Source organism: Setaria viridis, chromosome 5 (assembly GCF_005286985.2).
Source record: "Setaria viridis chromosome 5, Setaria_viridis_v4.0, whole genome shotgun sequence".
Taxonomy (NCBI): domain Eukaryota; kingdom Viridiplantae; phylum Streptophyta; class Magnoliopsida; order Poales; family Poaceae; genus Setaria; species Setaria viridis.
This window is the reverse complement of record NC_048267.2, coordinates 4,399,410-4,417,532: the sequence shown is the minus strand read 5'-3', so window position 1 is coordinate 4,417,532 and position 18,123 is coordinate 4,399,410. Positions and strand designations below refer to the sequence as shown.

General features: G+C 40.6%; 2 protein-coding genes across 7 annotated transcripts; one reads left to right on the top strand and one right to left on the bottom strand.

Annotated features, from left to right (window-relative positions):
• Positions 1-49: 49 nt before the first annotated feature.
• LOC117856074 (zinc finger CCCH domain-containing protein 4) lies at positions 50-7,931 on the bottom strand. 2 transcript variants are annotated; one of them, XM_034738497.2, is made up of 14 exons: positions 7,687-7,931; positions 6,934-7,120; positions 5,725-5,898; positions 5,447-5,594; positions 4,714-5,025; positions 3,695-3,841; positions 3,425-3,605; positions 2,777-3,054; positions 2,578-2,694; positions 2,234-2,378; positions 1,674-1,942; positions 1,375-1,566; positions 539-1,060; positions 50-415 (listed from the first exon to the last, which is right to left on the bottom strand). In XM_034738497.2, exons 1-14 carry the CDS (start codon positions 7,838-7,840, stop codon positions 203-205), a joined length of 3,039 nt encoding a protein of 1,012 aa, XP_034594388.1. In that variant the 5' UTR covers positions 7,841-7,931; the 3' UTR covers positions 50-202. The 2 variants fall into 2 exon arrangements, with proteins under 2 accessions (XP_034594388.1, XP_034594389.1); XM_034738498.2 differs by lacking the exon at positions 7,687-7,931 and having other exon boundaries at positions 5,725-5,914; positions 6,934-7,075.
• Positions 7,932-9,311: 1,380 nt separating this feature from the next.
• Positions 9,312-17,611, top strand: LOC117856078 (beta-glucosidase 10). 5 transcript variants are annotated; one of them, XM_034738501.2, is made up of 14 exons: positions 9,312-9,589; positions 10,055-10,118; positions 10,948-11,000; positions 11,676-11,751; positions 11,842-11,913; positions 12,461-12,548; positions 12,646-12,681; positions 12,775-13,027; positions 13,380-13,495; positions 15,275-15,495; positions 16,107-16,129; positions 16,206-16,293; positions 16,486-16,576; positions 17,161-17,611. In XM_034738501.2, the coding sequence occupies exons 1-14, from the start codon at positions 9,419-9,421 to the stop codon at positions 17,387-17,389; spliced, it is 1,581 nt and encodes a 526-aa protein (XP_034594392.1). In that variant the 5' UTR covers positions 9,312-9,418; the 3' UTR covers positions 17,390-17,611. The 5 variants fall into 5 exon arrangements, with proteins under 5 accessions (XP_034594392.1, XP_034594395.1, XP_034594393.1 ...); XM_034738504.2 differs by lacking the exon at positions 12,646-12,681 and having other exon boundaries at positions 12,811-13,027; XM_034738502.2 differs by lacking the exon at positions 12,646-12,681 and having other exon boundaries at positions 9,314-9,589.
• The last annotated feature ends 512 nt before the right edge of the window (positions 17,612-18,123 follow it).

Here is an 18,123-nt window from a genome sequence, read left to right as displayed (position 1 = left end):
TGCAAGCAATGTACAATAAGCAGGTTAAGAGAGGACAGTTGACAAGTGATTAGGCGTCCAGGACATCGAAGCAAACGATAAAGTAGAGTTAACTTAAAACGTGTTAAGCACTTAAGGTCTTCAGTGCCGATACCACGAACAAGGTTCACTACGAGACACTCCGGTGTCACTAGCTATTCACGAGGAGGGTAACCTGGCCTAGCTAATTCTTGCTTAGCGCCTTGCGCAGCTCGGCTGGATAATCACCAAACTGGGTCACGGAGGGAGGATGCATGTTGAAGATGTAGGTGACTGGTGCTGAGACTTGCATCCCTCTTGGATGCCTGGATATGTCCGAGAACCATCCCAGAGTTGCTTCATCAAACATAAATGATTCGCTGAGGGAAAAGAAGCATTCCCTCGCCAACCTTTCCACCTGAAAAAATTAGTGGCAAAATTATATTTCGCAGGGAGCTTATCGTCACCTGTCCACTACAGTTGGATGCAATGCGCCAAGGCACATTTTGAATTTTGCTATGAACCTTGAGGAATGGCGTACCTGAAACTGTATGTATCTTGTGTTTTTCATGATCAAGATGACCTTCAGGTCAGACAGCCTTTCTGACAAGATCTTGATGGCCATATTCTCAAATAATTTCTGCAAGAGAGCCTGCTCACTGGCTGATTCTTCGTTATCAAAATCAGCAAACCAGAAAACTCGCTTCAGTTTTGTCCAAGGAACTGGTAATTTATGGTCACGTCCAGTGATTAGACTAGATGGATCAGCCACATTTTGGAGTATCTTGAGGCCCTTTGGAACTGAATGGGACTCAACAGGCTGCAGACCAGGTGTACCAGCAACAATCTTACAGGCATCATAATACAGGCTAAGCTTACTAGTGAACTGCAGGTTTTTATCATTCAGGATAAGAATATGCCCATCTCCATCAGCAGGAAACAACCTTGTACAACATAGTGAAGTGGCTCTGCCTTCTTGAGAGCATATTCCAGATGTGATAGGCGTAGAAATCAAGAAGCCAGTATCATGTGAGTACGGACAAGAGTTACCATGACGACAGCCCTGATGCAAGAGAACGTCAGACGACTCAAACAGAGGAATGTTAGTGGTAAGTGGTATCATTCTCTGGTATAACTCGGTACCCCCTGCATTTAAGAAAATACAAATCTACGCCAGATAAAACAGAGTCATTTGTAGTTTATTCAGTTTGTTGCATTGAATTCTTTCATTCAGAAATATTATGACAAGAACTTGCTATTAGAAGCACAAGAAAACAACCCAAATTGGCAGCTCAGGCTACAAACTTAGAATGATGAAGACATGAGCCAATAAAACATGAAACATCAACCATGAACATTTAATATGCAAAATCGTACCTGTAATGTGAGAAAGAACTTGCATGCTGGTTTAGGAGCAAAGGATGAATGAGAAAAGCGACATGCAGCCCCTTGATTGCATGATCCATTAACAAAGAACACACACGCCTCAGTTCCCAAGGTTGGCTTCATATAAGGACCAAGCGGTCCCTTATAAGAAACTTTCTTTTCCTCGACATGTTGTACCTTAATCTGTGGAGCAAATAACAACCATTATGGGTAGCACAGAGAATAAATCACACTGCATTCCATATATAGAATGTTCATAGGGTGTGTTTGGTTCATTGATTAGAACACACCTCCTTGACAAGTGTCTTCAGCATTTCAACAATGATAGTGGTCCCAAAATCAGTTTGCGAAACATATGGAGTTGCAGCACACCGCTTAGGTAAATCGCAGTGAGAATTCTCAGCCTCTAATGAGAGTGAATTCATATCCTCCTCCAGCTCCAGTGTTTCATGATGGAGACACGTGTGGTTGAATTTAGAAGGCTGAAGATGCTTCGGAGGATTTATTTTGACAAGAAAACTAGGTCGAAAACGGTGCAGTTGCTGCATAACATCATCATCTGTTCAAAAGAACTAGTTAGCTGACATATGGCACTTGTATTGTATGGAAATAACTTGCACTCCTCCGAGTAAATCCTCACACCAATTAAACTTTGTTTGAACAAAAGCTAGTTCCAAGCCGAACAGTAAGCTACCTTTTCTACTATCTCCTGTAAAATTTTCCAAAATATATTGGAAAATGTAAATGGCAAGAAAAATGGCGTAACTAAGGCACTACGAAATGTAAAAATAAATATTGTATTAGGAGCACCTACGCTCACAAATCAAAAAAGTAAAGGGAAAGAACATACAAATTTCAGATATGTTCTTAAACGCTGCAGGGACAAGATTATGAATTGCACACCACTCCTCTTCAGGTTTAGCAAGGAAGGTATGTGATTCTTCTGATTCTTCAGTGTTCGCCACATCTTTTAGATAATCCAGACGATGCTTGTCCTGAAACATAAGATGAGAAATCTAATCCCAAATAACAGACAATAAAAATTTCATGTGCATTTTTTATCCTTTGATGAAGATGTAAAATAATGTCTAATATGTTAGCATGGCATGGAATGTTGGCAAAAAAAATAAAGCAACAACCAAATGCCTGAATGACCAATGTATATGCACAGCGATTATTACAAAAAAGATATACCTTCAATACACGCTCCCAAAATTGGAATGCACAAAGATTTCCAACAGTAGTAGCTTCCTTTTTGCCAATTTGTACACTGCCATTTTCCTTGAAGTAATTGTCTCTATACTTCTGGCACTATAAATCAGATAATAGGGAATAACTACCACAACATTGCGAATTGGAGATAAACGATGATCTATAACTCAACAAAACATACCAGTGCTTGATAGCCAAAAGGTTGCAGGATAGGAAGCGGCTGGATGTCCAACAAAATGCTTATCAGAATTCCTTCATGGACAGCACCAAGCTCACAAAATTTTAGGGTAAGAACAGAAGAATCAAATGACAATGGCAAACTATTGAGCAAACAGCCATAAAAAGTGGGCTGATAGCGTCCAGGGCCTGTCTTCTCCAATGCATGAATTTGAACAAGTGATTCTAACGCATCTTCAATAGCATCTGAATCTGGTGGGTTAAGAACTTTTTGCAGAAGTGCTGGAGAAAAAAAAACATAGTGAGAGTTTCATCTTAACCTAAATAGGTAGCAAAAATTTGGACCATTAAAACACAAAGAAGTTTTTGGACTAATTACATGAATATAGCATTATTAATGTATTCTTCATTGGAAGTATCTCCATGGTGTATTAACTCTTTTGTGATTTAACAAAAAAATATGGAATTGTGAATTGAATTGTCAAAGTTGTGCTTCGAATGTGTGATAAGTAAAAAGTTCAGTGACAAAATCACCAGGGATAATCATAGATATAAGATTGCTTCAAAGAAAAAACAACGAACATAACCCTACAAAATCACAAAAACAAACATGAATTAAAAGGTGGCTTAGCTGCAGAAAAAAAAGAATTACCGCTAGGGTCATTCATAGATCTGGGCTCTGCACAACAAACCATGAGCACTTGCTCCCTTAAGGATAATCTTAAAATGGCAGGATATTCATGATCATTTAAACTGCTATAAAACGTTCCAGTCACCAGACGATAAATCTGACCATCACAGGTTCGTCCTGTCCTGCCTTTACGCTGCTCAGCCTAGGAAAAGATTAAAGAATAGTGACAAAAAGTTTCAGGGTCAAAAGTAAAATTGAACAAGAAAAACATTGTAATATATGTGGAGTTACCTGAGACTTTGAAATCCAAACAAGCCCAGCTGCGTCTGTTTTCCTAATTGGGTCCCAGTAGACTTGCAATGATCTACAAGAATCAATAACATATGCAACTCCTGGGATAGTAACAGATGATTCAGCAATGTTTGTAGCCAGTATCACCTGCAGAAAAGAAGAAAAATACAAACTCAGAGGAAAGGATCTTCCATTCGCTCTATTGGGAACAGCGGATTGTTTTAATCATCTCAATACAAAACCGCATCCAAACAAAGTTCTTTTAAACTGTTATGAGGTTCCCATGTAGTCCAGTCAAGCCCAAGATTACAGTGGTTGAGGTTATTGGTTCAAGCCATTCTCCTTTGTAAAAAGTACTCCTTCCAATGTAAGTCCAACTAATGCAAAGGAATTAAGGCGGTGGTACAATGGTTATAATACCCCCTCAATCACTAGCCTAATTAAGGTAAGGGTGCTTAAATTGTTGGAGTTATATATGGTGAAGTGTGAGAGGCTAGATGGACCAAAGATGTATTTAGTTCCCCTTACCCTTTACAGGATAGGAAACACGTAAAATGCTGGTGTGAAAATTAACATATACAAGAAAACTCAACAGCTAATCAGGAATGACATGTAACTGAGACATGTAACACATACTCCGTCCATTCAGAATGTGTGCCACTATTTGACCTGGTGTGGTCTCCAATGCTACACTTTGACTGTTAATCTCTTCCTGTGACATAGCCCATGACCATAAAATTGAAATCATGTGAGACTAAATGTATATCTGAATACAATGGTACCGATCACTGAATGGTATCTAACAATCTAAAAAAAACTCTTGAGCAACTTTCTGGTAGAAGATCATGAAGTTTGAATCTTGAAATACATGTGCACCTTATAAAAAGAAAATGAGGGAGTAGAAAAAGGAAATTCCGTAAATAATATCATTATGCCTCATGGCTGCTGGCACCACATAGCTTTTAGAAATTGAAGCAAGACTCTAAAGGTAAGAAATACAACTATGATAGGCTGTATACCTTTCGGCAAGACTTTGATATCTTCATAGTTTGAAGAGCTTCATCCATGTCAATACTCCGATGAAGAATATGTACCTTAAAGGTTGAACTATAAGGTAGCAGACGGATCCATTGCTGCTCCAATGCGTAGTATGTAGGGAGGAAAACCAGAATACTCTTGCCAATGTCTGGTTCACTTTGGTGTATATGCAACAATAACTTGTGGATAAGTTCATAAACATCATAGTTAATTTCAGCATCAGCAGAAGCATCCAGGCCAGAGCAATATTTTGTTGAAAGCGATTGAGAATTTATCTTGAGAATATCAGCAATCTGAAAAGAATTAAATTGTAATAGGTTATAATTAACAGAGGAAACAAGCTTCAGGAGATGAATATAAATTACCATCTATCTTAAAAACACAAACCAGGTGATGGAACAGAAAATGAAGTCTTATGGCAACAATAATGAAGTTGGCAAAGTAATGAAACTGACATTAATGACAAACATGAAGTGCATCAACGTGTTTTATTAGCAGGTCAATAATATAATTTGTGAAAATGGCAAATTTTACATGGGATCAGCAGTACAATGGTAAGTCATCATAAAAAGCTGGAGAGTAATTGTAAATACAGAATTAAACTCATCTTGTGGTGCAATCAGACATCTTAAGATTTGAAGACACATCATGCTAATTGGTTAATTGTAAGTTTAATGATATATGATGAACGAAGATAAGAAACGCAATATTTACCTGCTCCAGGTATAGGACTTTCCTCTGAAAAATGTTTGTACGTGGACTGCTGGGAATGGCAATCACTTCAACCCTTTCACCTCTTCCTAAATCCCTAAAATATTCCTTATATCTTGTAATGTCAGCAGTGGCAGACATCAAAACCAACCTGCCAAGAGTGACAAGGTGGCATATCAACCAGCAGGTAGGCAATTACTTGTTTATTTTGTGAGACAGGAACATTACTGCTAATAGGCAAACATAATGTGTGCACTAGTGGACATTACTACAGTACTTACCTTAAGTCACTTTTTCTCATCAAAAACTGCTTGATACTAGCAAGGACAAGATCAGATTCCACAGATCTTTCATGTACCTCATCAAGAATAATGACCTTATACCTCAACGCAGCAATTCCCCTATCACACATTTGCTCCAATACTACACCAGCTGTTTTGAACACAATTTTGGACCTGATTCACATGTCAACTAAGTAGAAAGTCAATAATGTATCATAACAGGATTGAGTACAAAATCAATAAGTAGGTAAAAATGGATCATCCAGTTCAGGCAAATCAAATACCCAAGTAAGAAGGCAAGCTACTAAAAATTCATAGCAAGGAAGCTATCAATGAATGGTGGTGGTCAATATTGACAGAAGAGTATGTTAAAAAATATTAAATAACACCCACTGAAATTCAACCATGTCAGACTCTGACACCCCTGTCAGATTCTAAAGTGCTCTTTGGCATCTCCTCAAAAGATCCGCCGAACCATACACCCACACCGAGTCAGGCCGTGTCCATGTAAAACTGAGAAGTCCCATACAGTGTATCGATGACATGTGCGACCAAGGCCCCACATGTCTTGGCCATTGCCCTGTGGTGGTATCTTGATAACATAGGGTTTCATCTCTGGTCTTTGAAAAATAGTATTAGAAAGATATGCCAAGACGAAAAGATGGAATAAAGGAGCACTGAGTCTAAAATGCAATGTTTTCAGGATCAGGGTTTAGGGTTCTAGCAAGGATAATTTTTTAATTGGCAGTTGAAAAGGATAGGGAGGGTAAAATAAGATTAATTGTACCCACAAGACTTCAATCAAGTTTGCATTCGTGACAGATGCTTGAGGTACGAACCCGAGGGGATCAATGCACACTTAAAAGCTTACTGGAGCACCAACCCAAAATGCTTAAGTGCAGGATATCCTTCCTGAAGAAACTTAGCACCCTAGCATATTGGAGCCAAGCAGTCCACCAACAACCAGAGCACAAGCTATGACTAAGCTAATGTGCCTGATAAGAAAGCATTTGTCAAGCATGCTGATTGATAGTCAGACAAGCAACGTAACACTCAGAAACACCAATTTGGCCCCTACCACATCAGCAGACTAGGGTGCTCCGATAATTAGCAGACTAGCTGAGTATTGTGTGATAAGTGAGAGTGTGAGACTTGAGAGCAGTCAAATATCTCTAGAACAATGGCACCGTGTAACTGTGAGTTAAGTACCTTTTAGAGTTGAGATCCGACACATTTGAGTGCCCTATGTGATATCCAACCTCCTCGCCTAGCTGCCAATTGCGAGATTCCGCTATCGCTCGAGCAATTGCTACAACTGCAAACCTTCTAGGCTGTGTGCACAGAATGGGTTCCATATTTTCTTCTAAGAGGAACTGGGGCACTAGAGAACTCTTCCCTGCAACAAAACAGAAAAGTGAATACATTAGTAGATTAAATAAAAATCAATGTTTGTTTACAAGACAATTGCATCTTGCCCAACATTCTCCATTCTGAATCTGAAATTCGAACCCCATACGGTGAATTTAGGCACTATAAGGTAGAATGTACTTCACACAGGCATCAAAATCAAAATATAAAATGTGAAGAGAAGACTAGTACAAATTTCACTGTAAGGTACAGAAGGTAACATCACACAGGCATAAAAATATTAAAAGAGAAAGAAAACACTAATAAAGAGAGAACTGAGGAAACAACCTGAATAAAAGTTCAGACTGCTAAAACCCATCGAGTTTCTCCCCACTACGACAGAAACCCCATCCAAAACCACAGCAAACGAAGGAAAAATAAAAGTTTCATGAAAACCTAGCCAACAAAAATCTAAAATATGCATATAATTTTCGTTTCCAGGCCTCAACAAAACCCCAAAAGCAGAAAAAAGGCCTCATCGCAACGAACCAGCAGAGACGCACACAGTCGAACCGATCTAGGAGGGAATGGGAGAAAGAAAACCCCGGCGATTACCGCATCCGGTGTCACCAACGATCAGCGTGACGCGGTTCGCCTTCACCTTCTCGACGATCTTGTCGCGGAGCGCCTCCACGGCGAGCGGCGGCCGCGGCGGCGGCGCTTCCGGCTGCTGCTCCCCCTCCTCCACCACCACTACCCCCGGCGCCATGGCTGCCGGCTAGGGCTCCTCCCGAGACGGCGCCGCCTTCGCCTGCAAGCTTTCCGCCTCCTTTGGGCTTGCCTCCAATGGCTCGCGCCTTCCGTGGCAGTGTTTTTGCTTCCCTTTTTGAAGGGGGTGGGGTGGTGGCGATGCGCTCGGGAGCGGCCAGCGGCCCCGGGTGCATGGACCGGCCCCACGAGGCGAGAGCACGGGAGGGGAAGGGCCACAAGTCTTCGGTGCACCAAGACCGGATCCAGGTAGGTATGGCGCTGTGACCCGGAGCACAGCTGGCGAGGGGTTTCCAGGCGCTTTCTACCGAGGGCATGGTGGCGGTCGTGTTGATGGGCCCACCTGTCAGTTTGACGTGTGCTCCTGGTGGTCAACCAGTTGAAGGTTGGTCAGATGACTGGAGGTTACAGGGCAGGTAGATGGGAGATCTTTTCTGTTTTATTTGTTGCCGCCTGCGCCATGTTCCGGTACCATTCGCTCCTCGTAATTTTTTTTTGCTGATTTTTATACATGCGGACGGCCTTGTGATGAAGTATTTTTCATCAATCAGGTGGCATCTACCTAGGCATTTTTCTGCAAATCGAAGTGCGCTCGTATACACGGACCCAAAGTTTGGAGGTGCCAAATTACTGTTACAGCACTGTAGTATACTGTAGCGTTTCGTTTGTATTTGTGAATTATTGTTCAAACATTGACTAATTAGGCTCAAAAGATTCGTCTCGCAAAGTACAACAAAACTGTACAATTAGTTTTTAATTTTGTCTACATTTAGTACTCCATGCATGTACCGCAAGTTTGATGTGATGGAGAATCTTCTTTTTGCATAGTGCCAAAGTTAGGAGTTGGGGGTGGGCTAACCCAAACGCACAGTCGTATGTCCTACCTTCAAAAAATCAGACCGGAAGATATTGAGATTCATGAACTCACCAATAGATACTTCGCTTATTTTTAAAACAATAGCGTTGGAATAAACTGAGAAAAAAAACGGAGAAAATACTTAACACTACCCTTAATTATTCATTTTGTCCCACATTTCAAGGTTGTTAGCATATTCTCTTAAATCGACTGAGTTTGCAATCTAAATTGCTAATAATTTGACCCACGGCTAAAAGTTACTTGGTAAACTACGATAAGAGACGTAGCTAAAAAATGTTGTGCATGGCTTTTACCAGGAACGTGGAACATGACCATGTTCCGGGAACAGAATAATTCAGTGTAAAAACCTTTCATAAATACCATACCACGTTTCTCATTCCATGTTCCTGATCCTACTATCATTCCGGACTGCTTAGGATATGGATTTTGGAACGCTGCAATAATCTACGGTGAAATCTTGCATACTGTACTACTAGTAACATTCTTTAAGGAAAATTTTAAAATAAAATTCGTTCGTTCGGAAGTGGTAGGTCCCACTCCCCCACGGCTAGCCTTGGAGTCAGACCTCGCGCGAGTGGATGGACGGCGCATAGGCATAGGCACCACTCGTAGTCTCGTACTACTCGTCACGTGGATAGGGTATTAGCGCGCAGCGGCGCACACTGTAGCTAGCGTTTGCTTCTGCTCGTAGCCCGAGAGTAGATGACGAGGCTGCTGCCCCCGCGTGTTGCTCTGCTCCTCGTCTCGGCGGCGGCGGCGGCTGAGGCCGTGGGATGGGCGGCGCCGGCGGGGAGCGGCGAGCTGGGCGGGGGCCTCAGCAGAGACGACTTCCCCGGGGGCTTCGTGTTCGGCGCCGGCACATCAGCGTACCAAGTGAGTGATCGATGCTAATTTCTGATCGCGGGATCTAACGCTGATTACGAGACGTTAAACTTCAACAGTGTCATATCAGATATTCGGATGCTAATTAGAGAACTAAATATGAGCTAATTATAAAATTAATTGCAGAACCCTGTGCTAATTCCCGAGACGAATCTATTAAGCTTAATTAATCCATCATTATCAAATAGTTACTGTAGCATCGTATTGTCAAATCATGGACTAATTAGGCTTAATAGATTCGTCTCGCGAATTACACTCCATCTGTACAATTAGTTTTGTAATTAGTCTATATTTAATACTCCTAATTAGCATCCAAATATCCGATGTGATAGGTGTTAAATTTTAACACCCTATTGCCAAACAGCCCCTTAATGACGCTCAAGCTGCGCATTTCGGGCAACTGGCAATGGCATTATCCTGATGAATTCTTCTGCCGTTGGCTTCTTTCTGGTTTAGTGGGAGGGCGCGGCGGCGGAGGACGGCAGGGGGGCCAGCGTCTGGGACACCTTCGCGCACGCCGGTACGTCAGAGTCTCACAGAGACGGAGAGACCACACCACTCGCTTCGCCGTTCGCTCGCACAACAGAAATCGATATGGGCCGTTAGTCAGTGAAGAAAAGCCCAGCGAGCACGAGCAGTCCCTGCTCCTTCACTCTCCCTTCCCCACTCGGAACCGCTCCGCCGCCGGCGCACGTCTCGCCGTCCCCGGAGGCCGGAACACCCCTGCATTGCCCCGCCCGTCTGCCGACCGATAATCCCTAGGCTTCGATGGAGCCCGCCGCGTCGGGGGCTGTCGGCCGTCGCTGTCCAACGTCGTGAGCTCACGACCGCCCCTGCTCTCGTCCAGCTGATGCCCGCAAAGCGCCGGCGGCTCGACCCAGAGTCCCCGCCGCCGCGTGCTGTGGGAAAGCAAGTGGGCTGTGAATCGGTAAGCGTGCCTCGCGCTGATACCTTCCCTGGCGTCATCAGAGCAGGTCGTGATGATGATTGGAATTTCACGGGCACAGCGGAACCACCATTCTGCGGATTCTCCAGAAAATGGCAACTCGTGCACTTGTTCGCATTGTAGTCAAGTTTAACTGTAAATGCACGCTTATTAAAAAAAAACTATTGATGCACTAAAGCTAGTGCAAGTTATTGGAAACTTGTTGCTTTCTCGAATACACAGATTATACACAAGTAGCAGTATAGACTAATAATAGTGGCAATCAGAATGAAATGATTTTAGTTGGGGGGGGGGGGGGGGGTCTTCTGTGGAACATGACCGATAGATACTTTCTACTGTCCATTTGCCCCAAGTTCTGCATTTGGGTAAGCCTATGCATTCATGAGTTAATTCTGCAATACAGGCCATTACTCTGGAGATGGTGATGTAGCAGCTAATGGTTACCACAAGTACAAGGTATGCTGATTCCTATGCATGGATTCTATCAGTTTTTAGTTATCTGCTGTTGTCTGACGTCTCATGGCACAAATGCTCCTGTAATCAATGAGCAAACCCTTCACAACTAACCTATTGGGTATTGCTGGGAGGCAGCCTTTTCACGGTTCTATTTTTTGAGGGAGTGGAATGTTTGGGAGATGTATAAATGAGGGATGGCATTTTGTAGACGGTTGCTTTAGTAAAGGCTAGTTGAGTTAAAAAGTTTTATTGAATAAACATTTTAGCTTCTCAATCAAATATTATAGTTTCCCTTATATTTAACCCTTAAGGTATGGTTATTCAGAAGTGTTTCAGTGTTAATAATTATGTGTGATTTATGTTGAAGCTGTAGTGCAAGGGATGTTGCACTGCTTATTAGAGTTGAGCTTATTGTATTTTTAGTAAGGTATGTTACCATTGGCAAGACTGTAAAACTTGATCAGTATATTGGTATCACTTATTTTGAGGCACTTCAGCAGGCCTACATTTTAGCATAAATAAACCCAATTTGCTAAGTTATAACAAGGACCAACTCTAGTTTTGTCAGGCATGAGAAAAAGAAGTTCTGGGTAAAATGCTAAGCGCTGTTCCTTTTCTGGGAAGCTGCTTGTTAATAAATAATAATTGTTCACCTTTTCTTTATGTTTGTTATAGGAGGATGTAAAACTAATGAAGGAAACTGGATTGGATGCTTATAGGTTCTCTATCTCTTGGCCAAGGCTTATTCCTAGTATGATTTGTTTAACTTTTACCAAATTGTCATAATTGGATTGGATTTTCTTAAAAGGATGTAACACTGATTACCTTTCACATGCCATAGATGGCAGAGGAGAAGTCAACCCACAAGGATTGGAGTACTATAATAATCTTATCAGTGAACTTCTGGATCATGGTAATGTACTAATATTGTATACCTAGTAGTTTACTTATTAGCCGTTAGCATCATCATGACTAGCATGAACCCCAAATGTTTGCAAACAGACATTTTTGCATGCGCTCGGTAAAAAGTTTTAAAGATGCCCACAGCCTACCGGTGTACACTCCCTCTGTCAATTTAATGCATATTTGATTTGAAAAGTCAAATGTTGTAAGTTTTGACCAACAATTAATCAAATTATTTGTGTTCATAGTGTACAAACATTGCACTAATTCGAACCTGTTTGAATGATTTTAAGATGGTACTGATTTTTCAGCACTTGGCATATTGCAAGAGAAATTAATTAAAGGTCAAAGGTAGATATAGATGTTTACTGTGTTTCTGTTGCCTTCTAGTGGAAGATATAGATGTACTTGGGTATTATTTTTATTGTTTGAGAACCCGTAGGCTTGGATTGTTGACTGGTATTGATGAAGGATATGTATTATGTATATGCTTGTACCTCTCCTGTTAAAATACAATTGCTCTTTCAGTATTAAAAACTTTTGTGATGAATTTGCAGGAATTGAACCACACGCTACCCTTTTTCAATATGATCTTCCTCAAGCCCTTGAAGATGAATACAATGGATGGTTGAGTCCTCAAATAATGTATGTATTTTATTTGCATTCACTACACATTTTGTCTTCGTTGATGAAAAATTTGATGTGTTAGTGCTGGCACACTAATATTTATCAATCATTATAGAATGTCATATGTTATGCATGATCATGCAGAAAAAAGGTGTGTTGAACAATATGCTGTCTGCAGAAAACATATATCATGTCCGGCTTTTATGAACTTTCTTTTGTATTAAACTCTGTTTTCTTTTTCCAGTGATGATTTTACAGCATATTCAGATGTCTGCTTTAGGGAATTTGGCGATAGGGTTACGAATTGGACTACCCTAAATGAACCTAATGCTTTTGCATTGCTTGGCTATGACATTGGAGTGGCACCACCAGGGAGGTGTTCTGAGCCATTTGGCAATTGCCCCAATGGGAATTCTGTAACTGAGCCTTACATTGTAGCTCATCATAGTTTGTTGGCTCATAGCTCAGCTGTATCACTGTATAGGCAAATGTATCAGGTACTATTTCCTTAAGTGTTTGTTGAATATTTAGATCTAATATTTGAATAGTGTTTTTAACAATTTTTATGCTCTGAAATTTCGAAGCTAATTTTGTTCTTTTCATGCTGATAACTTAAAACATGTTTATGGGGAAAGTTTTCTATACTTTCACTTGCCCTGAAATTTGTTCTTTTCATGCTGGTAATTTAGAAGCATGTTTTATAGGGAAAGTTGGTTATACTTTCGCTTGCCCTGAAATTGCTATATGAACTCTACTTGGACTCTTATAGATGAATTTTAAAACCATCATTATCCATCCATGACAAAGAGCATGCATACTTTTAGCAACCAATAAATATTTATGCTGCAGGAAAAGCAACATGGAGTTATTGGCATGAATATTTTTATATATGACTTTGTACCTTTAACCAACTCAACAGAGGATATAACTGCAACTGAAAGAGCAAAGGCCTTCTACACTGGATGGTACGTGATCATCTTCTTGACTTTTTATCTTTACGAGGCCTACATCTGTTTGGTGTATGGATAGTCTGCCTTAGTGAAAAAAAACTCTATAAGGCAGCCAAACGATGAACGCCCAAATAATTAACCTTTGATAGCCTGAGCCCTGAAAGATGCCACTAGCTCTTTGTCTGCTATATTTCATCTCATCTCATCTCTTGAGTCATTACAATGGAACCTGGTCTATTTTTCGATATGCTAAACATATATTATGTGTCAGAAATAAAAACAAGGTGTGATTTTAGTAATGCTCTGTGAAGCATTTGTGGTTAATCAAAGAATCTACTTCACGATTTTTATCATTGCCTCCCTATTATTCTTGCTTCTTAAACAAATACGTTCTTTTGAAAGTATTAGTGCATGGCTATATTTGGTTCGTGTACGTACCATGCAGCAAAATAAAGTGATATGTGCTCAGTGTGCGTAATCGCATTTGTATCGAGGTTGACTGGCTCTATTTATTTATTTTTCCTCTGTCAGCAACTTCTATATGTTTTTTTTTCTCGAACACATGGGAGATCTGTGTATCATTATATTAGAGAAGAAAAGAGGGTATAAGAACCCTTACAACCCCCCCCCCCCCCACACACACACACCCACACCCACACCCTGTTATGGTAGTGGGACCGGCTCTAGGCCTGAGCCCACTGTACTGTAGCGCGTGAACAGTACCGCGGGATCAGGATTAGTTTGTTAGCAGATAAGATTAGTTAGTTATTTGGATTAGATTTGTTAGCAGGTTGTTAGGTGCCTAGTCTATAGAGGCAGCCGTGAGTTATGGGTTAGGAGGCAGAAAAGAGAGCATCTCAGAGCCTCCTGTGGGAGGGCGAGTTAGCCGATCTATCCTGCTGTTCTAGTATCCCATAATCTGTCCACAACACACCCACCCACCCATACAAACCTTGGATATGCGTGACTGCATAGATAAAGGAAGCATAAATAGAAATTCTTGGCAGGGCAGGCCCGTACCTGGAGCTGCCAGTGTGGCCAACTGGCCACCATTTCCACTTTTATTCATTGCACCAATAGCTTTCATTATGCAACAAAGTAGACTAAATATGAAACATAAGTCTGCAAACTACCCCTTACCTTAATTGCCACCTGAAGAGTAAAGATCATTAAAAATTAAAAAACTTGATGCAAACACATCCAGGTTTACTCCACATCGGTTTGCTTTAAAATTCAATTTTAGCATCTACCTTTTCCTTTATTTAATTCGTTTTCCTTTAGAAGGGATGCTAGTTACTATAAAGGCCAAGGCTTACCAACCAAGAATCGTGGGATGAATTCAGATAAGTTGACAAAAGAAGACTCAACTGCTTCTTTTAAATATAAGGTGGTATTAGACTTGGTTGTGATGGGGAACATGTTCAGTATGACTTATGTTAAATGTCTGCTTCCTCTATCATCTATTTCTGGGTCCAACATTGGTTCTCCATATACACACTTGCATAAGAGAATTAATTTGATTTCTCAGTGTGTAGCTGATAACAAGGCATTCTATGAAAATACTTACTAATATTATTTTTATAAGAATTATCTTTATTTTGTTGTGTGGTGTGCAAATGCCTGTGTAGTTCCACATGGATGCAGCCCTTTCCACAATTTGATAACATAACATCAATATATTTAGTGTAGTTGTGAACTTAGACTTTCAATATCAATCTTGACACATTGTGCCAATAATGGTGAACAATAGTGGAACTTTCTTAATCCTGAATTCCTGATGTGTCTCTATGTTAGGTTCTTGGATCCGCTTTATCATGGAGACTATCCAGATATAATGAAGAAGATTGCTGGTTCCAAGCTGCCAAAATTCTCTAACAGCCAATCTGAACAATTAATCAATTCTGTTGACTTTCTTGGTGTAAATTACTACTCAATAATGTATGTGAAGGATGATCCACATGCTGCTCCTAGCAATGAAAGGGATTTCCTGGCTGATACATATGTTAAAACAATATGTGAGTTACATACTCGGCTTTGTCCAGTGACTTAAACATACATTCAAATTTTTATTGTTATTCTCATGCAAGATCAAACACAGGGAACAAGTAGCACTAATATAAACATTTTAATTTAGTTGATTTTCACCATTTTCCATGGAGTATCATTATTTATCATAATTCATACCTCCTACTCAATGGTAGAATGTATATCTGTTTATGAGCTTGTGGAGTTGTGGTCAGAAGTCAGATAGATACACTTTGGACGCAAGTTCTTCAACTAAGGAAACTTAAAAACTATCTATGTTTTTTACCTTTTATTTCATAAAATATTTCACTTGTTGACATTCAAAAAATCCCTCTGCTTGTGCATGCTAATAGTTTCGCTATCCATAAAGTTGCTAATCTAACTGTAATTACGTTGTGCATGATTTGGTATGGTACTGACTGATAGTTACTGTCAGTAAGTGGGTGGCTTATACAACACCTGTCAATTTTAATTCTTACAATGAAATGAGTTTGATCCCATATCTTTCAGCTGTTCAATCATATAAAACTTCACCATACTAACAGTGTAATTTAACTAACGCATGCCACCTTATCATGCCTAATCAATATCTCTGTTGCAGATATGAATAATTCTACCACTCAGGTAAGAGAAGCTTTCAAGCAAATTTAGTCATACATAAATGTATGATAGCATAGTGCTGATGTGTGGTGCTACTCAGCTCTATGTGCCACCTTATGGTCTCCAGGGAGCGCTTGAATATTTCAAGCAATCTTATGGCAATCCGCCCATCTACATCCATGAGAATGGTAAGCTCTTGTAACCATTCCTGAATCCTGAGAATAAATAGTCTTGCGATTTGGTACCTTTATGTATCTTTTTATTGCCTCCTGTGTTATATAAGTTTTATTTTTCTAACGCGTCATTCAGTATTATAACATCGAGTTTGCATATGCATCTATTCGACACATTTACATCACTGACCAAATACTTCATTTTAGGTTATCCAATGAACCACGATGTGGTATTTGACGATGGCCCTAGGGTGGAATTCTTGAGTGAGCACCTTAGAAGCCTAAAGGACTCTGTCAGGTATTGCTGTATTACCCTTCTTCCTTGTAGTCACACGTCACCTCTTTAGTTAGTGATTTGGCAGTTCATCCTGTTTAATGCAATGCCATGGAAATCAATCAGATGTGAAGATATAGAAGTAGTGTACATCAACGACGATATTAGAAGTTTACTGTGTGAATTATAAAGCTGATGCCCTACTGCACAAAGCATGGAACTGTTGTTCCGCATAACACAATTACTGCATAGATGCATTCAGTAACACACTAATCATAGTGTACTTATTGTTTCAGTGCGTCATGCCTTTTCTTAAAGAACTGGATTAGGTAGCTAGTCACCAAAAAGGGTTTAATGGTCAGCACTGCAATATCAAAACTGTTAAACTGAAGATATGCGGAGAAACAATATTGGGTTTTTTCATGCCTACTGTGTAGAATTCAGATAATAAACTTTGTTTGAACATTTGCTGAAACCAATGACTTTTTATAAAAAAACGTTGCTGAAGTACTTCCAGATGAATAAACTGAAAGGAGAAATTCACTGAGGCGGAAAGACACAAAATCTCATTGATGCTGCAACAATCTGACCTAAAATTTTCCCTGCAGGAATGGTTCAAACACCAAGGGCTACTTCGTCTGGTCACTGATGGATCTATACGAGCTTACCGGTGGCTTCAACACAACATATGGCCTTTACTACGTGGACTTTGCAGACAAGGAACTGAAGAGGTATCCAAGACGCTCTGCAATTTGGTACACAGATTTTCTGAACGGCAGGAGAGCTGCGATGCCCAAGAGATCTTCAGATTCCTCGCTGCCAGTATCCAGTGTTTAAGCAGCACTGATAGCACTCAAAGCGCTCTTGTGATTTCGATATTTTATGAAATTAGAACTTTTGCTCGGGGAAATTTCTCCTTGGTCAAACTATGCAAAGGATTGGCACTGTTCGTGTGCTGCGGCTGTGCCGTACCGAGCGTGGCACCGGAAAATGAATGTCAAAACCACTCTGCAAGAGCCATGTTAGGATGAAAACTAAAGCGAAATTGCTGTGGGGGTATCTTTATGTCCGGGTTGAGTGTCTGGAGTCTTAGGTTGCGAATGTCCGCTTTTAGAGTTGAAGGTTGAAATGCGTGCGGGTTTTTGTTATGGTTGGAGGTTGAATCGCCGGTTTAGGGGAGGTTGCTTTGGTCAAAATAGGCAAAATTTGGTCCCGGACTGTGGCATTCCATTGATCCATTCAATGGGCTGACCTATCTTTCTTCGTGTGACTGAAAGAAAGTGATTTATGCAGGAAGTAGCCACAATAAACTGAAAGTGACTTTATGCAAGAAGTTTTCACAATAAAGTGTTTTTCAGATCCCATATCATGTTAGGGAATCACCTCACATAAATAACGTTTGGCAGATCACCCTAGAAGCTCTGCCAAACAGAACAGGGCCTTCTCTAACGCACGGAACTGACGTGACCAGGAGTGAATAAGCTCCCTGCAAGCCTAAACAACCGTACCCTCTTAGGTACCACATTAGCCTTTTCCTGATCTTTGAAACCTGAACGTTGCTGCATCGAAAA